Genomic DNA, 23,745 nt, shown 5'->3' with positions numbered 1-23,745 from the left:
GAAGCAGGACAGAGAGACGGACGGACAGACATACAAATGGACCCACAGACCAGAAAACTATCGTAGGTGGGAACAAAAAATAACATTGATTTCTATAGATATATGTATGTTTGACAGAATTTATAACACTTTTTTAACCCATGCAAGTAGTACCAAAAAAAAGCGAAAGATATCAAAGGCAAATTCAAAATTCATAAGTCACAGGGAAACTGCAAAAAATTAAAGAGGACAAAAATACAAGTCCATTTAAACCATAAAATGAAATACTGTTAATTCAGAAATTAATGCATGCATTTATTATTGTCATTTTGTCATTTTAGATTAAATTGCGATTTTAATTTTTGCAATATGAAAAACGCTGTTTAATTCATATATTCTATATATGTATGTCATTAAAAGGCAATACATTTAGTCTTAAAAAAGTCAATGAATGAAATACATGTTATAGCTAGCTAAGATGATGCTTGAAGCAAAGTACCAGGAAGTTATCATATGAATTTGCTGAAAATTTTATAAAAAAAAATTGGTTACAAGTACAGCAGTTTACCAATACCTTCTTAAATAAAAATAAATTGAGGTAGAATAAATAAAGCTTTATCAGATTATGGCATTCTTTAACTTATTTGTATAATTTTTTTGTTGAACTGCGAATAAAACTTCGTTATTCACAAAAACATTAGAAATCAATCCTTCAGTTGGCTCAAAAAGACAATCTTTATAAAATATGTAAACTAGTCTTAATTGCTATCTGAATCTGATACAACCATCACTCTATTTACAGCCCCTGATCTACAACTTCGTGTTCTTCTGTTCAACAAATCAAAAGGCACATCTACTGAATCATCCTGATCATTAACTGTAACAGCTGACTTAGAATTTTTATCATTTTCAAACATGTTAACATTAGATTTAGAAGTTTCTTCTCTGTTTAATTTCGATGATTTAACTCTACTTTTCCCTTTTTTCACTAATGATTTTCCTTTGTCATTTTTTTTCACCTCTATTGTCTTATCTGGTTTTAATTTCTCAGACTTTTGCTTTTTTATTTCTTCTTTCTTATTTTTTTCGGTTTTGGATTTCATTTTATTCCTTTTATCAAAGGCATGAACTTCATCCTCCAAGAAACCTTTCATAGCTATAGGTTCCTTTGGTAAATCTAGAGAAAAGTCTTCAGTGGCATGACCTGCTTTACCTACTGTTATATTTGGCTTAGTCCGTCTAACTTTGCTGGTACCCTGATCAGCAGTTGAGCTACTCTGAGAACCAGTGTCTAATGTACTATTGCTATTACATGCTGCAGTATTAACAGAGGTTGACTGAGACATTATATTTGTTTCAACAGCAGACTTTTTATTGTTTGTAGATGATAAATTACTTCTAACTGATTTCTTAGCTTTTTCCTTGGAATTATTTTTCACATTTCCAATATTTGTACCAATCATGATCTGACTACTGGATCCTAGTTTAGAATTAGACTGCTTTATACTTTCTCCAATCATACTTTCATAATCTAAGCTAGCAATTAAATCATCACCACTTGATTCACTGCTGCTCTCTGACAAATTTACTTCATTTTTTATTGTGACTTTTGTCTTCTTTTGTCCTACTGAACTTTTACCTTTTCCCTTCCCTTTACCTCTGCCCCGACCTTTTCCAACCATGATTTGTCTTGCCATTGACTTTACTTGCTGCATACCTGGCATAACTGGAGAACTTACTGACTGTTTTGTTAGGCTAACAGAAGATTGGACTGGCTCATCAATGACTTTGCCTTGCATTATATTAAGAGCCCTTTGCAGTCTTTTACTTTTAATGTTTTTTGGTTGGATAAAATGTTCTGGTTGAAAGAAAGTGTGTATTCTTGTCTGTGTCTATAAAAGAATACAGATTTATTTAAGAGTAGAATGAACATGAATGGCAGTTAAAAATATCTTGCAACTGAAATAATAACATATAGAACAACTCTTTCTTAAAATAAATACCGGTACTAGTTTTACTGGAGAGAAAACCATGTTTTTACCAAATTTTTGCTTATCAAACATGACAACACATCTTACTTTGACATAGATAGTTGCTTTTTTCATTAAATTTACAGTTTTCACACACACTTAACATAATATATTTCATACTTGTCTCAAATTAAGCTGTTTCATCATTGGCAACAGAGTTTCATCACATTTTTCCTGACTCCATCCAAATTTTTTCTTGGTAAATCTGTATTCAAACTATAAGGAACATAACATACAAGGGGGACTACATTTTAACATTTACACACAACAATGACATAAAAGGTTGTTATACAAGTATTATAAAAGTCATATATACTGTAATCAGAATTTTTAGTTTAAACAAAATTTATTGAAAAATTATAACAATAAAGCAGTATAACTTTTACATAACAGTCAAATATGGGAAATGGAAACAAGTTACAAAAAATCTTTTACTAATTTGTCTCCCAACGGTAAAAGTATTTTAAGGATACAATCTAATAAGATCTAGTTCTGGTTGTCCCCAGGCAAACTTCTCCTCTGAATCATCTACCTCAGGCTTCATGTAGGCTGATACTACAAGTTCATTAGGAAAACCTTGGAATAGAAAAATAAGAGATTAGCAGGTTTTGGGTATACAATTCTGCATATTTCTTATAGATTATTTATATGAAAACATTCAATTGATTTAAAATAAGTCATCACTTAACTCTATGATATTGTTTATATATTTTTACTACAGTCTTTATTCTTGTCTGATTGTTAATACTATACCTCCCAATCTTGTAAAGAATTATATGAAAATGTACAATTTTGACCCCCAAAATAATGAAATTATCTCTTTGCATTTGAAAGTTGTTATATTTCAAATTTCCCAAACACCAACTAATATATCCCAAAAAATAAGTCATCAACTAAAGGCAAATGTTGGTAGTACATCTTTAAAAGATACACAGAAAACTAAAAACATCTTAATGGTCACCATATGTTCTTGTGAAGAGTAGTCTCATTAGCAATCACACAACATTTTTATACATGGTCTTCTTTGAGCAAGATCATTATTTATCTGGTCTATATCCCTGTACATGTATATCCATGAAGTCCAATATAGTAACTTTCCTCCTATATTGGTGTATTTTTCATGGTGGTAAAGATATACAAGAAGTTCTTACATAAATTCAAGTATATCTGAATGACAAGAAAATTACTTTAACATACAGTTGTCTTCCCACATATATATATTATGATAAACATACCTTCTGGAACCTCTAATTTTCTCAATTTTGTCTTGATTTTTGGTTCTAGTGGAGCTGTTATCTGTTTTTGAGCTTCATCCCACCACTTCCTATAATAAAGATCAGAAGATATATGTGGTTCTCCTGTCAGGAGGTAAACAAAATCTGTTTTCATTATTTGCTCTTATCCTCATGTTTCCAATATCTGAAAATTATACTATCAACATTTTAGAATTTTATATAACTGTTAATTGAATTCACTTTCATCGTAAAAAAAAGGGGAGAATTAAAACATATTCAAATAAAGATAAACGTCAGAACATAATTTCTATGTTATTGGCTTGCTGTAGAATTTAACTTTTCAAATGAAAGATTGAGCCTGTCGCCAATATCATTCACACACTGCAGTATTTGTTTTTTCTTCGGTTAGTATTATAAACATCAAGTAAGCAGAAACATTAAAAAGTTTTACAAAATATGCAATTCAACTCACTTAAATTCCATTAATCCTTCTATGCTTTCTCCAGGGAATTCTGTTAGTACCTCCATAGCAGTGATTGGCCCTACACCCTGAATTCCTGGTGTGTAGTCACTACCACATAAAAGGGCCAGTTTTATGAGAACATCTCGTCCAATACCTTAAACAATAATCAGTGGTGGATTTTTTTAAAGACATTGTTATATTTTTTTTTTAAATACAAATTTATACACACACTATGCACAAGATTTTCAAATTTATATTTGATAGTTTTAACAGAGAAATGTAAAAAAAAACCATATCTATTCTACAAATATTTATCTCTTGTACATCATAAAAAAACATAAACATAAAAATAAACATTTTGTATCAAGTAAAAAAATAACAGCTTTTTTTTCTGTAACACTACAATTATTTAAATCTGGGTTTTTTTTCTGTTTTTTTTTTATGAATTATGAAAACTTTAGGTACCTGTTAATGCGGTTCCCTTGAATATTAAATCTAACATGTTTTACCTAACTGTGAGTGGATACTCAATTCAGAGAAGAATTCTACATGTTTGTCTTGTTGGAAGAAATTTTTGTAAACTCGTTTTCCACCAAACAACCAGACATCACTGTCATCTGTTATTGAGCCTTGTGTCAGGTCGGAGATATCTAACTGGGCACATTGAGCTTCAGCCTCCATTGGACTTACAATATACGGTACACCAAACAAATCCAACAACTCCTGCATAAGGGGTGATAAATAGTTATAGATGTATATACATAATATACTCCATTATCAATATTCTAAGCTAAACAAGAATATGTGTCCATAGGACACCATGTATATACTTTCATATGTTCATGTTCAAATAAAAATAAAATTGAGAATGGAAATGGGGAATGTGTCAAAGAGACAACAACCTGACCATGGAACAGACAACAGCAGAAGGTCACCAACAGGTCTTCAATGCAGCGAGAAATTCCTGCACCCGGAGGTGTCCTTCAGCTGGCCCCTAAACAAATATGTATACTAGTTCAGTGATAATGAACGCCATAATAGACTCCAAATTGTACACAAGAAACTAAAATTAAAAATAATACAAGACTAACAAAGGCAAGAAGCTCCTGACTTGGGACAGTTGCAAAAATGCGGCGGGGTTAAACATGTTTATGAGATCTCAACCCTCCCCCTATACCTCTAGCTAAACGCTTAACAATATGCACATTAAAATTCAAAGTCTTATTTATTATAAGAAACTAACCGATTTTTATTCCTTCAATTATAATCCTGAGTGCTAAGTTGACTTGTGCATATGTCATCAAGAATTTGGAAGTTATGTTGTGTGAAGTTGTTATACTTATTAACTTACTTGTTATAAAAGTATATATAAAACATTAACAAGAAATACTTGCTCTGTGCATATAGTAAAAAGCAAAATAGCAACTGATTAACATAGACAGGCTGAGAAATAATGAATGGAAAGTGTTTGATTGATGAACTGATGCATGAACAAACAGATAAATGGACAAAGACATCGCAGTATACTATCCACTCAGTGAGTGAAGATATAACAATATACATCAGTCAAATTTTTTCTAGAAAACTTAAATTTAGAGAAAAATTTATATCATTTAAATTTGTTTAATGACATTTCTTTTCATAGCAAATAGTTCTGAGATTTTCTTCAGTATATTATTTCGAAGTATATAACATTTGTAAAATTTCTACATGAATAATACTGTAAATTCAGAAATTATTGCATGCTTTTATTATTGTGATTTTTCAAAAATGGACAAGAATGCAAGTTTAATTATTGCGATTTAAGAAAAATCTACATACAGATCTATGGTTTAGTTATCAAAATGCAAGCTCTTATTATTGCGATACTCACTGAGTCGCATTATTCGCATTAATAAAAATCTGGCTATAATTTCTGAATTTACAGTAGTTGATTGTCGTTTCATAAATTTCAGAAATAACTGTTTACCTGGGCTTCTGTGTACATTTGATCTGTGATTGACACAGCCAGTCTTTCTTGTTTTCCCCTTTCCTGCTGAAGATCTCGACTTTCTGCCTCTAAATTCTCTTGATAATCTCTCATATCATCCTACAGTCAAATGAAATAGGCCAGTAGATAATTGATAATTGAAACAAACATTATTAAGACTAAAAGTAAATTGTCTAGAACAAGAAAGAGATACATTTGTTCACTACAACCATTTCTAATTTTATCTCCCTTTAGAAATATAATATGTAGAGACAACAACATCTGGGTTACCGCAAGGTGATAGTTTTATTGAGTCGACATGTTTCGCCGCTAATGCGGCATCATCAGGACAATATTACAGAGTTTACATGTTCATAAAGTGTATATAATGCGGTTGTATTAATTATGACGTAAAAGAATAAAAGTGAAAGTAAAAATGTAAAATAGTGTTCATAATGTAGCAAGAATAAAAGTTAAAAATAAGTATAAAACCATAACTGTTTATAGTACTGCAACCCGAGTTCATTTTTTTAAACTTTAATGGTCCGGAAGAACACACACCTAAATTATATATCGATGGAAAGAGGAAAACGTGTACAATAAGAAAAGTTGGGTCGTAAAAATCCAGAGTGGTCACAATTTTGTGAAATTGAGGTCAAAGGTCAGACTTAAAAATATCAACATTTCAACCACAAGGACAAAAAGGAGAAATATTCTGATATTTATTCAATAGAATGCTACAAAAACGATTCAATCATAAGCATATGGTATAAACGATGTTAAAACGACAAATTTGACTACTTATATGAAAAGCTGCCATTACAAAATGGCGTTGATTTGGAACCTTCTGATTTTTTTCCAATTAAGACATAGCAAAAGAAGAAGTGGCCTTGACCTTTTCACATCCATAAACTTTCATATTGTGTATAGTATTTCACTATAATACATTACAGAATTATTTTCTTAAGTATAAAACACCAGTTTATCAAATTATTTCAATATTTTTTCTATCTTTGAAAAAAAACTAAATTCAAGTGCTGAAACAGTGTTTTTAATTTTGCATCTTAAAGGTTGTGTATTTTGAGAAAATTATTATCTAGTTATAGATAAATACATATTGTGTATTTGCAAAGTCTAGACAGCAGTTATAACACAAAATATACTATAGTCACGCGAGGCGAATGCGAGGTTTAAAAAAAATGAGTGTAAAACAAAGTCAGTTTGGTGCATGAACATTTTTAAATGGGATAATCCTGGTAAAAAAGTTAACTCATTAATTTTTTAAGGGAAGGATGAAAAAATATACAATGCAATGCCAATTTTCTAATATTGTAATTCAACACACAATAGCTCAAGTATTCATAAAATAGTGACATGAATCAATCTCTTAGTCATCATATGCGGATTCAGTACGCGTATTAGCATTACAAGACACTTCCCTTTTTTATAAGAACAAGTTCGGCGTAGGACAGAGTTTGTTCAAAGCAAACACAGTTTTTGAGTACAAATGCTATCTGGAACGTAAATATCGTCATGATTCGGTCAAACTCGTTAGATATAGTCTTACCTTTGCATAGGAAACACAAAAGAAATGTGAGTACAAAGTTTCGATCAATGTTCGTGACCCATATTCCCATATGCATATGCATGATGTATCTGCACTGCCAATCCAAAATGTAATGGGGCGAATGTTGCTACAGAAACGATTGATTTTGTAATAGCATGCATACATTTACGAATTTGTGTTATCTTTAGGGAAAATATACGGTTCAGAAGCGCCTTTGTGTTATTTTTATCAATTAACTAACAAATGAACTTTTGAGCCTAGGCTCCGTGTTGAAGACCAGACCGTGACCTATAATGGTTTACTTTTATAAATTGTGACTTGGATGGTGTGTTGTATCATTGGCACTCATACCACATCTTCCTATATCTATTAACAAGCTATGCGTTTCCATAGAAATACCAAAACGAGGACATAGCTCATAAGAGCACTGGTGGCAGGGTGAAGTAATTGTTCTTGTTTTAATGTATCCTTAATATTTTCAGACACACCTTGGTGTAATTTTGAAAGTCTTAACATAGACTTCAATTTTTCTGCAGCAGATATCGCATCCCCTAAATTGAGTTCAGAGCTAAACTCTATATTTCATATCCCTTGGCCCCACTGTGTCTGAATTGTAAGGTGTCACAATATCTAGTTAGTTCTGGAGTTTGGCAGTTTGTTAAGCATCAGAGACAATCTTGAGTAAAATTGATCGGTATATATAGAGGATGTGCTACATGAGAAAGGCTTTTGTTATGGAAGAACAAATCACATCACTAACAATCGTCATTAATGAACTGACAGCAAGTTCAAATTCTAATTTTTCAGTAACTGTTTTACTTAATTGCACAGGTGTTGACTTCAATAAGTACTTGGTTATGCATGGATAAATGATTACTCACATTAATAAGCACAACTTTAAAAGACTGTCAACACGTTTAGAGGACTCAGTTTTGTTTTGCGTAGTTTTCTGGGTTTTTTTTAAAGGTTTGTCTTTTACACAAAAACCCTGTTTTCATATCCAAACTACAAGGAAGAAACTGAGCGCGAGATCGTATAAAAGTGTCAGGTTGTGAGGATACATGTCGATCAGTTTGATCACATGTATGGATTTCTGTTGTTTCTAATTTAAAGTTCCCCAAGTGTGACTGTGGAAACGAAATATGGTCACTTGGTCTTCTCCCGACCGGCAGTAAAACAAAGTGGGGCGTTTTGGCTGTGCGGGATGTATCAAGTTCGCAGTCACGTCCGGTCAGAATGGGGACGTTAAGTCCGATGCCTCGTGTAAAGGGAGTGTCACGTTCTTTGCATGTTAAAAACCCTTGCATCAACTCTTTGAGGAGTCCGAAGGTGGCATGTTGCAATGGAAAATTTCTGTCCCAATCCAATATACCATCATTTTCCAGTGGCAGTCTAAATTTTCCCGATCATCATCCCGAATGGCCTCTATTATGACAAAACCTACATATTGTTTTTATTGTTAACTTGTTCTCGTCCTGAACATGCATGAACTATTTGTCACTGGACGTTAAGCAACCAACAATTAATCAATCAATCTAATTTAAAGACGCACCAATTTTGCCTTCTGGTGCAAGTCTCATAACATCACTGATGATTCGCACACGGAAAGCAAAATATTAAGAGAAGTTGGTTTTAGTATCACCTTGTCACACACCAAATCTCTGCGAATCTTCAATAGTACTCCCCCCCCCCCACTTGCATGCATATGAATTGCTCTGAGGTTAAACATTGACATACAATGTATTTTCACACAATGTCAACTATAGTCATTATCCGGAAAAACCTCTTATCCGAAGGATTTGGTTAACTTTTATATAAAGTCAAAATTTTATTAACAAAAATATAACTTATTTACAGAAAATACACGAAAGAACTACTATATATATATTCAAATCACTCAAAAATAAATTAACTTCTCCTACAAAATCTACATAATCACATCGAAACTATCAAATTGATGGTGAAGGAAAAAATAAATGGTGGAGCTGATTGACGGATAGGAAATTTCCGTAATTAAAAAAGGTACAAATGATGTTTTTATTTTTGAGTTTTTGACAAAATTGTTTAGAATTTGCCAAACAAAATTTGCATGCAGTATCGCAATAATATGTTTTGTCCTCTCAAATGTCAAATACTATTTTTGAATCATATGTTTTCTCGTTTTAAAAGAAAAACGCGTTAAATTTCTATCTAAAAAACAGCTAACTTTAAGTTTGAAAGTTTTACTTGGAGATGGTATTATATTTATGTCTTCATCATTCCGATGATCCTTGATGATATGTGCATAGAAAATATTTACGAAAATAGCGGGAAATTTAACCAAAAAATATATTTTTGGATTTTAAGGTAACTACCCAAAACCGTAAATTGAGGGGTACCCCCATTAAAGGGATAAAATACAAAAATGTGACCATAGAAACTTTTTACGACCCGACGGAAATTAAAATATAGATATTATTCTATCATTTAAAACAATTTGCAGCCGTGTGTTATTCCGGACCATTAAACTCGTTAACTAAGCGTCTTTTTCGATGTCAGTTGCAGTACTATTATTAAACCCTAAGAAAATCATTTAAAAGAAAAATCAATGTTAAAATCAATATACTAGTAAATACAAAATTGTAAAAATTTTCACTCACACTTGCACATTACGCTGTTGATGGAGTCTGACATGTTGTATTTTCCAAACAATTTCCAACAAATTCAAAATATTGGATTACCATTAGTATCATGACAATATTATAGACTTTTTACTCCTTTGAAGGTTATGCACGACTCATATTAATGTTAATTTAAAATTCAAACCTCTGTGAAATTTTTGAATTGTTGTACTAATTTTCCCTGTATATTTTCCTCTTCTGTCTCATCGATACTGTAATTTGATTTTATTTCTTTTGAATTCTCATCTTCTGACATCACTGCCTGTAAGTCTTCATTTACTTCTTGTGCATCAGGGGAGGAGTCAACATCTTTCTGGTCTTGTTGATAGACTGGTTCTTCATCTGAGACAATGTCAATGTTTTCTTCCATATTCTGTGCTGGTTGGAATATGTCTGCAGGAAATAGGTCATCTGGTTGGGCTTTATCTATGTCAAGGACTACTTCAATAAACCCTTCATCTGAAAATAAACAAATTGTACTATCATTTTCATGTGAATGATACTAAGATGCTGTGAATTACAGCGATGTGTAAAGATTATCAATACCATGTAAAACGAGTTTATTTTACTGGGTATATTAGAAGGGATGAATATTTCCCTATATTGTTAGTGAAAAGTGCTGAATATATCAGTAATGTGTATAATGCAGGAAAAGAATCTATTTTCTCACGATTTCCGCAATAATAAAAACATTAATAAGGTCCTAAAATGGCCCCCTTTTTCTGGCTTAAATTTCAAATTTGGATTTATTGATCAATATCACAATAAATTATAGCTAATACAGTGACTAGATATATATATATAGGAAATAAGCCATTTTTTGGAAAATTTAAGTTCCTGCCTTTTATTATGACGTCACAAGTTGTACTCATATTGATTTTCCATGAAAATATTAATGAAAATGGGTAAATTTTCATAGATTATTGGACATGAAACATACAGTGCATACGTCAACAACAAAGATCTCTTAAAATAATGTTTGTGAAGACATTTCAAATGTCTTATTTGAATATTTAGTTTGTCGACGCCTGTGCTCGATGTGTCCTGGTCCTTAATTTGGTTGAAATCCAACTGATTTTGTCAAATTTCACCAAAATCTCTTATCTTGACTTTTTGGGATGTAAAAATCAACGTGTTAGAATTAAATTTGACAAAAATAGTTCTATTTAACTTTCTCACATGTCTTTAAGTCAACTAAAAACTTTTTTTGTCTTGTAACATTGAACTTTATAATCGGGGCCAAAAATGGCCCTTAATGAACTTACTCCTTTCGGAATAAGTTTTCATACCTTCAGAATCACTTTCACTGCTATTCTCTGATGGAGGTTTATTTGACTCTGTATCGTCCTCTGGGGGAGTGTCTTGATTCAATTTTCTTCTCTTGACTTCCTGTTCCTCCTCAAGAGATAACTGTTTCTTTAATAAACATTTCCTGTTTTCTGAAATAACTTGTTTCATTTCAAACTCTTTCTTTTCATTATCAATTTCCATATTATCTTCCTCAGTGATATCCATATTACTGTCAGAACTAAGAACAGTCACTTTTTGACGAAGTTCATCTAAAATACTTTGTCGGGTTGACATCAAATCTTTTTCAGTCTTTTCTGGTGAGACAAATGATATATTTCCTGTCTTTTCTGGTGAGACAAATGACATATATCCAGTCTTTTCTGGTGAGACAAATGACATATATCCAGTCTTTTCTGATGAGACAATTGACATATTTCCTACTTTTTCTGTTGAGACAATTGACATATTATCAGTCTTCACTACAGTTTTATCTGATGAATTACTTGACTTATTGTTTTCTAATAAACAGCTATCTTTTATTTTTGACTGTACAATTTCTTGATCGCTGACAATGGCAGGGGTTTCACAAACAGAATTTTCTACATTCACGTTTTTTAGTTCACCTTCGCTCTTTGCTGTTACTTCGACATCATCAATTACTTTGACACTTTCATCAACCAAGTTAACTTTCAGGCCTCCTCCTATGTGAAGGTGATTTTTATGGTCATTCCTTTCAACAGAATTTGTATCATATAAAGGCAAAGAATCTTTGTCTGAACTTTTATCTTTTAAAACATTCATACGTTGCTGAAGCTCTTTTAAAATATCCTGTCTTTCAGTATTTACATCTGTTGGACAATTTATTTTGCTAGGACTATCTTTATTAACAGCAGTTTTATTACCTTGAATTACTTCATCTGCTTTATGATTATTACATATCTTATTTAAATCATGCTGTCTTTCTTCAATTTCAATGATTTCATCAATTTTATCTGAAATATTCGGTTTATTTTCTTCCAATTTATCTTCAATTTTCTCATCAGAGTTTTCTTCTTTCTTCTTTTCTTCCAATTCAAGTCTTATTCTTTCCATTTCTTCTTTCTGTTCCTTACTTCCAAGTCCCTTGATCAATATAGAGTGTGCAGTGTCGTCTGACATTATTTTTCTGGTTTCTATAGCATCACTGTAAAAATCGTCTCCAAGGAAACGAGTTAAGTCCCCTGATCTGTTGTCATTCATTTCCTTTGTAACATCAGCCAATCGAGAGGACAGCTTATTCTGTTTCATCAACTTTGCCATTTGAAACTTGGAGAAGTCATTAGATTCCTGAATGTATACAATAGTAATAATAAACATCTGAATATGATGTGCATTTTCATATACACTTTACATATTTTGTATGATGACCTATTGTTGTTAACTTCTGTCATTTTGTCTCTGGGGGAGAGTTGTCTCATTGGCAATTATACCATATCTTCTTATTTTTATATTTATTTCATATTATGAATTAGTATGAGTCAAAAATTAGGTTTGTTCAGAAATGTTGAAACATGTATGGTCATCTTTATCCTTTTTTGTATATATCAATCATATCACATCTCTTCAACTTTACCATGCACCAATAATATTAGCAATCTTTGGCAATCATACCACATCTTGGTGATTGTCATTTGTTGATGTGGTTCATTAGTGTTTCTTGTTTCTCATTTTTATATAGATAGGAATGTTGGTTTTCCTGTTTGAATGGTTTTACACTAGTCATTTTGGGGTGCTTTATAGCTTGCTGTTTGGTGTGAGCCAAGGCTCCATGTTAAATGCTTTACTTTAACCTATAATGGTTTACTTTTACAAATTGTGACTTAGATGGAGAGTTGTCTCATTGGCACTCATGCCACATCTTTATATATGCTAGTGGTGATATCAGCACATTTCAATTGTTCAATTGCATTGGTCACTGATAAGGTCTTTGCATCGGAACTAAATACATTTATTCTAAAAACAGTTGTTGGCATGACACGGGTTAAGTTCTTCTCATATATGTTATGATGGTATGATACTAAACCCCTAACGGGAAGGATTGTGCCTGATGTTCATATGATGAAATCATAATCTTTCAGTCAGTTTAATTGAAGTCTGGAGCTGGCATGTCAGTTAACTGCTAGTAGTCTGTTGTTATTTATGTATTATTGTCATTTGTTTATTTTCTTTGGTTACATCTTCTGACATCAGACTCGGACTTCTCTTGAATTGAATTTTAATGTGTGTATTGTTATGCGTTTACTTTTCTACATTGGTTAGAGGTATAGGGGGAGGGTTGAGATCTCACAAACATGTTTAACCCCGCCGCATTTTTGCGCCTGTCCCAAGTCAGGAGCCTCTGGCCTTTGTTAGTCTTGTATTATTTTAATTTTAGTTTCTTGTGTACAATTTGGAAATTAGTATGGCGTTCATTATCACTGGACTAGCATATATTTGTTTAGGGGCCAGCTGAAGGACGCCTCCGGGTGCGGGAATTTCTCGCTACATTGAAGACCTGTTGGTGACCCTCTGCTGTTGTTTTTTATTTGGTCGGGTTGTTGTCTCTTTGACACATTCCCCATTTCCATTCTCAATTTTATTTAAACAGTTTTGCCTCAGTCATTTGCAAGTATCACTGATTATTTCAGTTTCTTTGATATTTATATATGATCCTGTCCAAATACAGTTCACTGGAAAATTATTTTGGACTTTTGAATGTTTTTGTAACTTGGTGATGATCTGTTACATTTACACTATCATATTGTATATACTCAGGTAGTGGTTCTGATTGGATACATTGGTCAAATTTGTTGTAATTACTTAGACAGTGTTTTGTATTGGGAAACCAATCTATATTTACTGTGCATTCATGCAAAATGTTGATTTTACCTAAAAAAAACAAACTATCTTAAAGATGTATACACCTTGTACTAACCTGTGGAAGTTCTAGTATCTGATTCCATGTATGTCTTTTCTTCTTTTCTTTTAACAACGTGAGGACTTCATGTTTCATTTCTGATGGCAGACTGTTAAACACATCTGATTCTATGTCAATTTGATCTAAATCAACCTCATCCTGTAAAAACCTCTAATGCAATATATCATATTTTCACAAAAGTTCATCCAATCCATTGTTTTTTCTTCCTTTTTTTGGTGACAAATAATATCAAGAATGAACTTTGAAATCGTAACGGTTCTCAAGTTACAGAGCGGACTTGATATGTACCATAAGACATAGGGCTGTCAACTGAAACTTAAGGTGGTACCTAACACTACAGGGAGATAACTCTGTAAAATCAGCCAAACGTTTTAATAACGTTGTGTTGTAAAGGCAATATAAAGCTTCACAATGATCAAAATTGGTGTTTGTCAATCTGCTATATAACCAGTGTAATTTTTCTGACAAAACGGTTGGTTCAAAATTTTTAAAATTTTTATTTTTTTGTTAAAGTGTCAAAGTAAATGCTTTGACAAAATTTTATAAAAATTAAACGAGCCAAATTAATTTTAGTGAAAGTGTTGGGTACCACCTTAAGTTTTTGACCTAAGAAGTTAAACAAACATTATGACACACCCTCTGATGTTGGTTAACATACATGTCAAATACAAAGTATGAAATTAAAATGGTTCACTAGATAAATATAGGACACAATTTTTTATGTACGGATGGACAGACTGATCACTATAGCGCAAATACAAATTTGTAATTTGATGAACATCTACATTTGTAATAATAATTTCACAGCAACAAATTACCCCCAAAATTATCCTATTTGTGCTTGTTTTTTTAATTCACAGATAAACATGTACCAGTAACAATCTTTCTTGAGCTGAAAATTCTGCTCTTCTGCTTTCTTCAGAGATACTGCAACAAAAAAATGAAAAAATTTAGTTTAAAAAGGCATACCATTTTACAGCTAGTTGAGTTTTTCCCTAAATCTGGGCAATAATTGCAATATATAGGGGAATATTGTTAAATGTTCAGAGTTGATTTGTATTTTGAAAAAAACATTTGAATGCAATATATGAGGGATACCAGTAACCAATATTCGTGCAATAACGCTGTATGGTAAAGCTTGAAAATCTATTTTTACATATTTTTATCACTGATGACAATTGAGGCCTTGTTCCCAACGGTGCAAATTTGATATATTATCCTATATTGTTTTATGATAAAAAGATATTTAGTAAGTTAATATTTACAACATATACATTTGTATGGTACTATTCAATTCAAATCAAATCATATAAAAAGTTTTATTAAGCTGTATGTTGAATTTAATATTTCTTAGTAAATCTCATCTTACTCTGTTAGTTAAATCAGTAATTAAAATTATTTGTATATTTGTATATGCACAAGAATGAGGTTATTACCTTTTAAATTCCTCTGGTAGGGGAGGTAACTCAAACATATCTGGTTTCCCTTGATTTGAGGTAGAGGGTTTTGGTCCAGATGAACTGTGTTTACTGCTGTCATCTTTTTTCAACACTGCATTGATTGCATGGCTTTTCATTAAATTTTGCACAAGATTTTTTGTTGCTTTATCACTTTCTAGTTCTGCAAATTCTTTCTTTTCTCTTCTACCAGCCTATATATAACAAAAACATGTGAATTTATGCTGTTTTCATGCATATTATTTATGATGATGGTTTCTTTCCACTATCGTGATAACATCTCAGTTACATGCAGTATTCATCTTGTTTTTTTCACTATCGTGATAACATCTCAGTTACATGCAGTATTCATCTTGTTTTAGCAATGTAGATGTTTCTCATTCAGCATGATGCAAAATAACTAACTTACTTTATTAAAGATTCATTGTTACCAACAATGGGATGTCAAAGCATTATTTTTGTCCTCTATGTTGAAATCATAGACTTAGCTTGTGTTTATACAGTTATCATGAAACAAACTAGACTATCGCTCATTCTTTTCAAAAATTATCACTAATACAATTCTCTAAGAATTTAATTTATGGTAATCTTTTTTTTAACTTGCCATTGTTTGTTTCTTGAGTACAGGAACACCTCCATCAAAAACAAAGACAGGTTTAATTCTATAGTACAGGAGTTTACACAGTCTGTTAAACAGGACCTGAAGATGAGCATTAGGTAGAGGGTTGCCATCTCTATCCCTCATACCCTTCACTGCCTGGTGTAACCATATACTTACATCTGAGAGCAGGGTTAAGGAAATATAAAGAAAATATACATGTAACTAATCTAATACACCTTAATTTTGAAGAAGCAAATCTTAGTAAATTCACTCTGATCTACATGTCTTAAAGTTTTGTACTTTAGTATTTTTGTCGAGCCTCCACTTTTTGTTGAAAAAGCGAGACATAGCGATCCTACATTCCAGCGGCGGTGCCGACAATGGTGTCCACAAATATTCACTCTGTGGTTCAAGTTTTTAAAATTTGAATGACTTTCTTTACCTGTCCTGAATTTCTACCAAACTTGGACAGAAGCTTTCTTATGGTCAAAAGATAGTATCCAGAAGTAAATTTAAAAAAAAAAAAAAGCTGTTTATCCCTATTTTACTTATAAATGAACTCATTTTTTCTCCCAGGAAACATTATAGTCACTCTGTGGTTAAAGTTTTTAAAATTTCAATAACATTCTTTAACTATCCTGGATTTGTACCAAACTTGGACAAAGCTGGTTTATGATAAAAAGCTAGTATGTAGAAGGAAATTTTGTTAAAATTTTGTTCCTGTTTTTCCTTATTTTACTTACAAATGAACTTAGTTTTTCTTCCAGTTAACATTACATACAGTCTGCAGTTATAGTTTTTAAAACATTTATTAGATTCATAAACTATCTGGATTTTTACTAAAATTGGACAAAAGCTGCTTACAATCAAAAGATAGTATCGAGAGGAATATTTTAATTAATTTTTTCCTCATTTTTGTTAAGCCAGATCCCTTATAATTTTTTTGATTATTTGTAGGCTTTGTAATGTAATGTAAATGTTAGCTTGAGTTTTTTGCATGCTCTCTTTATAATTTTAATATCACATTTCAATGTAATCTAAAAACATCCACATTGTTTTGACCATAGAAATCAACAGCATACTGATTTTAAAAAAGGATACCGACTGCAAGTATTTTACCCTCTAGTGATTGTAATGATACTGGACGACCTGTTGGATTTAGTAACTGCCATAAACCTTGGACTCCCATCTTTTATTAACACACTGTAAAATAAAAATTACAAGTTAAAAATTTTAATAAGTTATGTTTATACTCTAAATGTTCATTTTTCATCCGTAGCTGAAAAACTTATTGGAAATAATACTTAAGATATGGATTTTTCTAAGAAAACTGAAAATTTTAATTTAAAACTCATTTCTGTTGGAAAGGTGTGTCCTGAACTAAAACATCTTTATATTAATAAATCCACAAGTTCAGATGGAATTGGTCCTAAACTTTTAAAACTAAGTGCAGAAATAATATTGCCATCATTAACTTTTTTAATAAACAAAAGTATAACTTCAAATCGTTTTCCGCAAAAATTAAAACTTGCAAGAGTAACTGCTATACATAAAGGAGGACCAAGAGATATTCCCTCAAATTATCGTCCAATTACTATTTTAAATACCATATCTAAAATTTTCAAGAGACATGTATGTACACATGTACAGTTATATCAAATCCTTAACAATAAACAATTGTTTCATATTGCCCAGTCAGGTTTCAGACAAGGTCATTCGTGCCAAACAGCGCTAACTAAACTAATTGACGAATGGTTAAAATATTTAGATAATGGAGAAATAGTTGGTACAGTGTTTTTAAATTTCAGTAAGGCTTTTGACCTTATTAACCATGCCATACTTTTAGAAAAGTTAAAATTTTATCATATCGGAGAACATATGATAGATTGGATAAAATCATATTTGTTTGAAAGACAACAAGAAGTCCAATATGCTAACGTTAAATCTGAAACGTTTGTAAAGTATGGAGTGCCTCAAGGTTCTATTTTAGGTCCTCTGTTATTTTTAATATATATAAATGATTTATCACTTCATGTTAAACAATCCAACATGGATTTATATGCTGATGATTCAACATTGCATTTTCATAATAAAAACATTGAAAAAATAAACAGCATATGTCAAAATGATTTAAATGCTACATACAATCTTTGGTGTAACAATAATAGTATGAAAATCAATGCACAAAAAACTAAGTGTATGAAATTGGGTTTAAAACAAAAACTTACACAAATATCAGAATTATGTATTACCGTTAACGAAACATGTATTGAGAATGTCCGTTCTTTCAAATTATTTGGAATTGACATTGATGAAAATTTAAGCTGGGAAGATCATGTTGATTGTATATGTAAAATTATCTCATCTAAAATATCCCTTTTATATAAAATTAAAGTATATTTGCCAATACACACAAGGCAAATATTTTATAATGCATATATTCTACCATATATAGACTATTGTAGTTCAGTTTGGGGAAATTTATTACAAAAAGATTCAGATTGAATCATAAAACTTCAAAAAAGAGTAGCAAGAATTATACTGGAATGCGATATTTCTATTTCATCTAATTTCATGTTTTCATCTTTAAAATGGCTATCTTTTACCAAAAGAATAAAATACCAAAAATCAATTTTAATGTATAAAATTGTAAATAGACTAACACCTGATTACTTAGCAATGCTAAATATTGATGATGTGCAACACCACAACTTAAAATCTGTCTCTAATAATGATCTTTTTGTTCCAAGACCAAATACAATTTTTTATAAATTATTCTGCAACCAAAGTATGGAATAATTTACCACTCCAAATAAAATCAAAGCCTTAAAGGCTGTAAAAGCAATTGCTGCCATGTTAATGTTTGGGGACTTTTATTTTTCATCCACATATATACAAGAATTAAACCTGACATGAGTGTTGTCTAGTTAAAAGTAAGAAGGTTTTAACTTTATATAAATAAAAGACTTTAGCAGAAAGTCATTTTTAATATGTTTTATATTTCACAAGGAGACAACACGTTTACCAGGCTAAAGTTGGGGTCAAATATACATGTGCTGAAACATATAACTCAAAAAGAAATCATCATGGATTATCCCCTGGTAGTGTTTGTAACTTCCTTGACAATAATTTCCTTTATTGATTTAATTTTAATAATTGTCATTATTAATTTATATTTAACCATTAACACAAATGATTAAGTTAAAACATTTCAACTTTCCAGACGCAAATGTTAAAAAACGGGAAAGAAATAAAATATCTTACAAGACATAAACATGTAAAGAATAAATGTATATTTCAGCTTAATAAAAATATTTTCATAATGTTACTTTGTCATCATTTTTAAAACTAAGTTCCAAACATTATTGCTCAGTTGATATGTGTCCTTCTGATGCGGTACGAGCACAGGCACTTGTTTCTATCCATAGGAAGCTTAAGGTCGATTATCCATATAAATAGTTTTATATGGATAGTCGACCTTCCTATGGATAGAAACAAGTGCATGTGGGTACGAGATAACTACAATTCTCATGCAATCCCGAAAAGGGGGGTCATCACAGACAAACATGACATTAAATCGTTATCACTGAACTAGTATATATATTGTATAGGGGCCAGCTGAAGGACGCCTCCGGATGCGGGAATTTTTCGCTGCATTGAAGACCTGTTGGTGACCTTAATTCTGCTGTTGTATGTTTTTCTATGGTCGGGTTGTTGTCTCTTTGACAAATTCCACATTTCCATTCTCAATTTTATTATACGAACAAGAACAAACAGCTCTACGTTGCTTTGATATTTATCAATTTTCAGGAAACATAATTATAGATTATCGTTGATCATCTCAACGAGATTGATTTTCTCGCTTGAGCCGGCACGGCGAAAGCGAGAAAGGCAATCAAGTTGAGATAACCAATGATAATCTGTTTATCGCTATTTTACCTATGACGACGTTGTCAATTTCATGTCATTTCGTTAGCAACGCCACGTGCCTGCTTAGTTTCTTGCGATAATTTTCCATCTCAAGCGAGTAGCATGATATGAAAATTATCACAAAAAAGATCAGAGGAAAAATGCACAAAATAGCGATAAAATTGCTAACACGGTGGAACGTCGAGTGTCAACAAACGTAGTAGACTTGTTCACTGAAAAGACGAGGATAATGGTTTCATCTGACATTTGTTATGCAAACCCAGTTTTGATCATGATATTTAAAAAGACATACTTTTTTTCAATTTATGTATTAATAAACTAGAATATTCCAAATTGTAAATATCTCTTCATCTGGACCGACTTGGCATCTACTACGTTTGGACGGGTCCATTTCATTAGTAAGGTGATCGTTAAATATTACGGAGTTTCGACAGAAAAGGAAAACAAACTTATTGTTATGTGTTTTCAACAAGGGTTTCGTTCCGCTAAATTATTTGCGCAAATAAAGTTTGTCTATTTTTAGATTACAGGTAATAATTTGACACTACGCATTAACCTGTGTAGTGATTTTGATTTTACGATAAATGTATGAATGAACGATAATTTTATGAATGAACAAGAGCACCTGACCTCTTAAAGAAACACAAATTAAACATAAAAAAAACGTATTTATTAGGAGATAATTCAGTTAAATTTTCAATACTAAATCAACAACTGAAATGAATCCATATTTTGTTGAAACATCGTACGAACGGCGGAAAACGGAATCGCATTTTAATATAAAAATGTACTTTTTTTCACTCGGACTTCTATGTTCTTTGATAGTCAAACGGTTGACCCTTTAAATACAAAAATACATCTACAAGAACATATTCTGAAACTTCTTAAATCCACTAACTTTTTTTTTAAGTTTCAAGCTATGTATTGCATTAGAAAACATACATAGGTGTTAAAGAATGACTGACAAGGAGCCTGTTTAACAAAATACTATAAATTGATCTGGGCGGAGTCTCTGATCTGGGTCACAAAGATGGCCATACGCGACGGCATAAAAGCAATTGCTTTAAAAATGTTGTAATGTGGAATTATTCAAGAAACATTGTTATAATCATTTTCTTGAAAATTATATGCAAATCAAATAATTTGTTTTCCTTTAACAAAACTTTATCAAATATTGCCATTTATTACCATTTTATTTGAATAATTGAAATGTGTATATACTAGTAATATATATTGTATTTTAATGTATGAATGTATGAATGTTAACTGTATGCATGCATAGGCGGATCCAGGGGGGCCTGGGCCCCCCCTTTGGTGGGAAAAATTTGGTTGATTATATAGGGAATCATTGAAGCATGACTGGAGCGGGCCCCCCTAGGTCAGTCAGCGGGCCTCCCCTTAGGAAAAGTTCTAGATCCGCCACTGGCATGTATTTTGTTTGAGGGCCTAAAATAAGAAAAATAAGACTAGTTCTAATTGAGTGACCCTCTTTAAATAAAGAATTTATTATTATTACTATTATAATGAAAACAGGTGAAATCTAGATGAATTTATAATTTTCAGGTCTGATAACTTAAATGAAAAAAAAATAATAAAAAAAAAATGATTAAATTATTAATATTGAAATCAAATGATGTTTCATTTAATTGAAATATATATAATTGTACAAATGTAAATAAATTATTTATTATGACATGTTATTTTCGTATTATTGGAGAATAACTTAAAATGTAGCTTAGTTTTTTGTACATATTTTATCTATGAGGGGGCTGATGGGTTATTTCCGTTCTTCGTGATCGGCGCATTTTCGCTATCGTGATCCGTTTTTCTACAGATTTATTTTTCGTGATTCGTGATGAAACCATTGTTCGTGAATCGTTTTCATTGGAATTTTATGTTCGTTCTTCGTGATTGAGACATATTTTTCGTTTTCGTGATTCAGAATCAGATGTGGACTACACTGAAGAAACGGACAATGTTATTGACACCCCAGAATGTCTTAGTTTTCTTCAAGGGACAACCAGCAGGAGTGGGAGAACAATCAGGCTCAGCAGTAAATTTTATTGACAAAATAAATATATATACTTTATAATCTCTTAGTTTAGCCTCAAGATAAAACACAGATGTGGTTCCGTGGTATTTACGCCAGTAAAACATTTCTATGAAATATTATTATTATACAATAAAAGAAGTCAGAATGTGACTGTTTTTAACGATTTAATTTAGAACCTGGGAGAATTCAACATGTAAACAAGTAATGAGCCAGTAATGCATTTGATTGTAGCTTAATTGCACCAAACAACCAGCTTCTGAATCTCTATTATCGAGATTGATTGGTGATACTCTTTTTATATTTTCGTGATCCGTGATCATGGAAATTTATTTTCTGTGACTCGTGATTGACAAAAAAATCAACTCGTGAATCGTGATGAGACCCCCCCATCAGGCCCCTCATCTATAAGTGGGGTGAGTTGGCAGACAAAATTCAATGGCATTACTTTCTTTTTCATAAGTGGAGCGAGTTGGCATTTACATCACAGAAATGCTGATAATCACGTCTTTCTGCTTTATTTAAACAAAACCAAAAAACTACTAAAACATGTTTATCTATGGTTTTCAAAGATATTGATTTTATTGATAAGTGGGACAGGAACATACATTGTAGATATACATGTACAATGAGATTGCATATTTTTTCATAAGTGGGGCAAGTTGGCATTACTAAATTCGTTATGGTTTACCTATTTGTCATGAGAGGGGCGAGTTGGCAGACCTTATTTCAGCAGGATTTAAACCCTTTTCATTAGTGGGGCAAGTAATCCAACTTATTTTAAATGGGATTTTACCCTTTTTCATATTAAGGGCGATTTGGTAAACAAGAGTAGTGCTATTTTTTAGAAAGTGGGGCAAGTTGGTGAAAACATGGGGCGATTTTCTATGGATTCGTATAATTCATTACCAAAAGGAATAACCAGGAAGAACATTTCATTGTTTACAATACACCTTATCACTATTTGTCCGCCATTGCTGGATATCCCACAGGTTCCCGTAAAATTTTGACGTCATAAAACAAAATATCTGACGCCACAATGGAAAAGTTATTGTTGTATGCGTCAAAAGTTCAAGCGGTCGGGTCAGCCGGGATTAGCAATAAGGTGTATGCCAAGTATGTCATAGGCAATGGGACCAACATCAGATATGTTTCCACTACCACTGAGTAAGATGCCTTATTTTATGTAAATTTATGTAAATGCTGTCGTCGAACTATTTCTGTGAAAAATACTCTAAGTTTAAGCGTTGTGACATCGGAAATATATATGAAACATGAAATTATTTTGATGTCGTTTGTTTACATTTGCTTACACTTACAGGGAAAAGTGCCCCTTGCTACTGATGATATTTTACCCCTCCCTTATACTTTTAGCATCCAAAGAGGAATCTGAAATCTCAAGACTCGAGAGATGTACAGTAAAATCTACCAAAACCTCCAGCACTATTGCGAATTTTTTGTTGATTGAGGCATTTTCCAATTTTTCGCCAATTCAGTAAATCAATGTATTGAACAATCGATGAAACGAGATGTAAAAGGATATAAACTGAAACGCTTA

At 31.8% G+C, this 23,745-nt stretch overlaps 1 protein-coding gene across 5 annotated transcripts; it reads right to left on the bottom strand.

Annotated features, from left to right (window-relative positions):
* Nucleotides 1-493: 493 nt before the first annotated feature.
* On the bottom strand, nt 494-23,724 carry LOC139517752 (DNA excision repair protein ERCC-5-like). Of its 5 annotated transcripts, none has more exons than XM_071309132.1 (15): nt 23,617-23,724; nt 17,309-17,410; nt 16,211-16,386; nt 15,586-15,800; nt 15,022-15,076; nt 14,147-14,287; nt 11,193-12,519; nt 10,049-10,362; nt 5,677-5,796; nt 4,217-4,430; nt 3,717-3,861; nt 3,245-3,333; nt 2,483-2,585; nt 2,130-2,214; nt 494-1,871 (listed from the first exon to the last, which is right to left on the bottom strand). In XM_071309132.1, the coding sequence occupies exons 2-15, from the start codon at nt 17,394-17,396 to the stop codon at nt 738-740; spliced, it is 4,206 nt and encodes a 1,401-aa protein (XP_071165233.1). In that variant the 5' UTR covers nt 17,397-17,410; nt 23,617-23,724; the 3' UTR covers nt 494-737. The 5 variants fall into 5 exon arrangements, with proteins under 5 accessions (XP_071165233.1, XP_071165229.1, XP_071165230.1 ...); XM_071309128.1 differs by having other exon boundaries at nt 23,507-23,705; XM_071309129.1 differs by having other exon boundaries at nt 23,501-23,697.
* Between the last annotated feature and the right edge of the window lie 21 nt (nt 23,725-23,745).

This window comes from Mytilus edulis, chromosome 3 (assembly GCF_963676685.1).
Source record: "Mytilus edulis chromosome 3, xbMytEdul2.2, whole genome shotgun sequence".
In the NCBI taxonomy this organism is placed as follows: domain Eukaryota; kingdom Metazoa; phylum Mollusca; class Bivalvia; order Mytilida; family Mytilidae; genus Mytilus; species Mytilus edulis.
The sequence above is the reverse complement of the archived record's forward strand: the minus strand, read 5'-3'. Positions and strand labels throughout refer to the sequence as shown.

What these genes read in the sequence shown, in the direction of transcription:
- LOC139517752 (XM_071309132.1), bottom strand. Translation starts at nt 17,396, where the DNA reads ATGGGAGTCCAAGGTTTATGGCAGTTACTAAATCCAACAGGTCGTCCA. An exon ending in AATTCAAAAATTTCACAGAG is followed by an intron (nt 5,797 to 10,048) that starts GTTTGAATTTTA and finishes ATTTGACTGTAG; the next exon opens with GATGATATGAGAGATTATCA. An exon ending in GAGTATCCACTCACAGTTAG is followed by an intron (nt 3,862 to 4,216) that starts GTAAAACATGTT and finishes TTATTGTTTAAG; the next exon opens with GTATTGGACGAGATGTTCTC.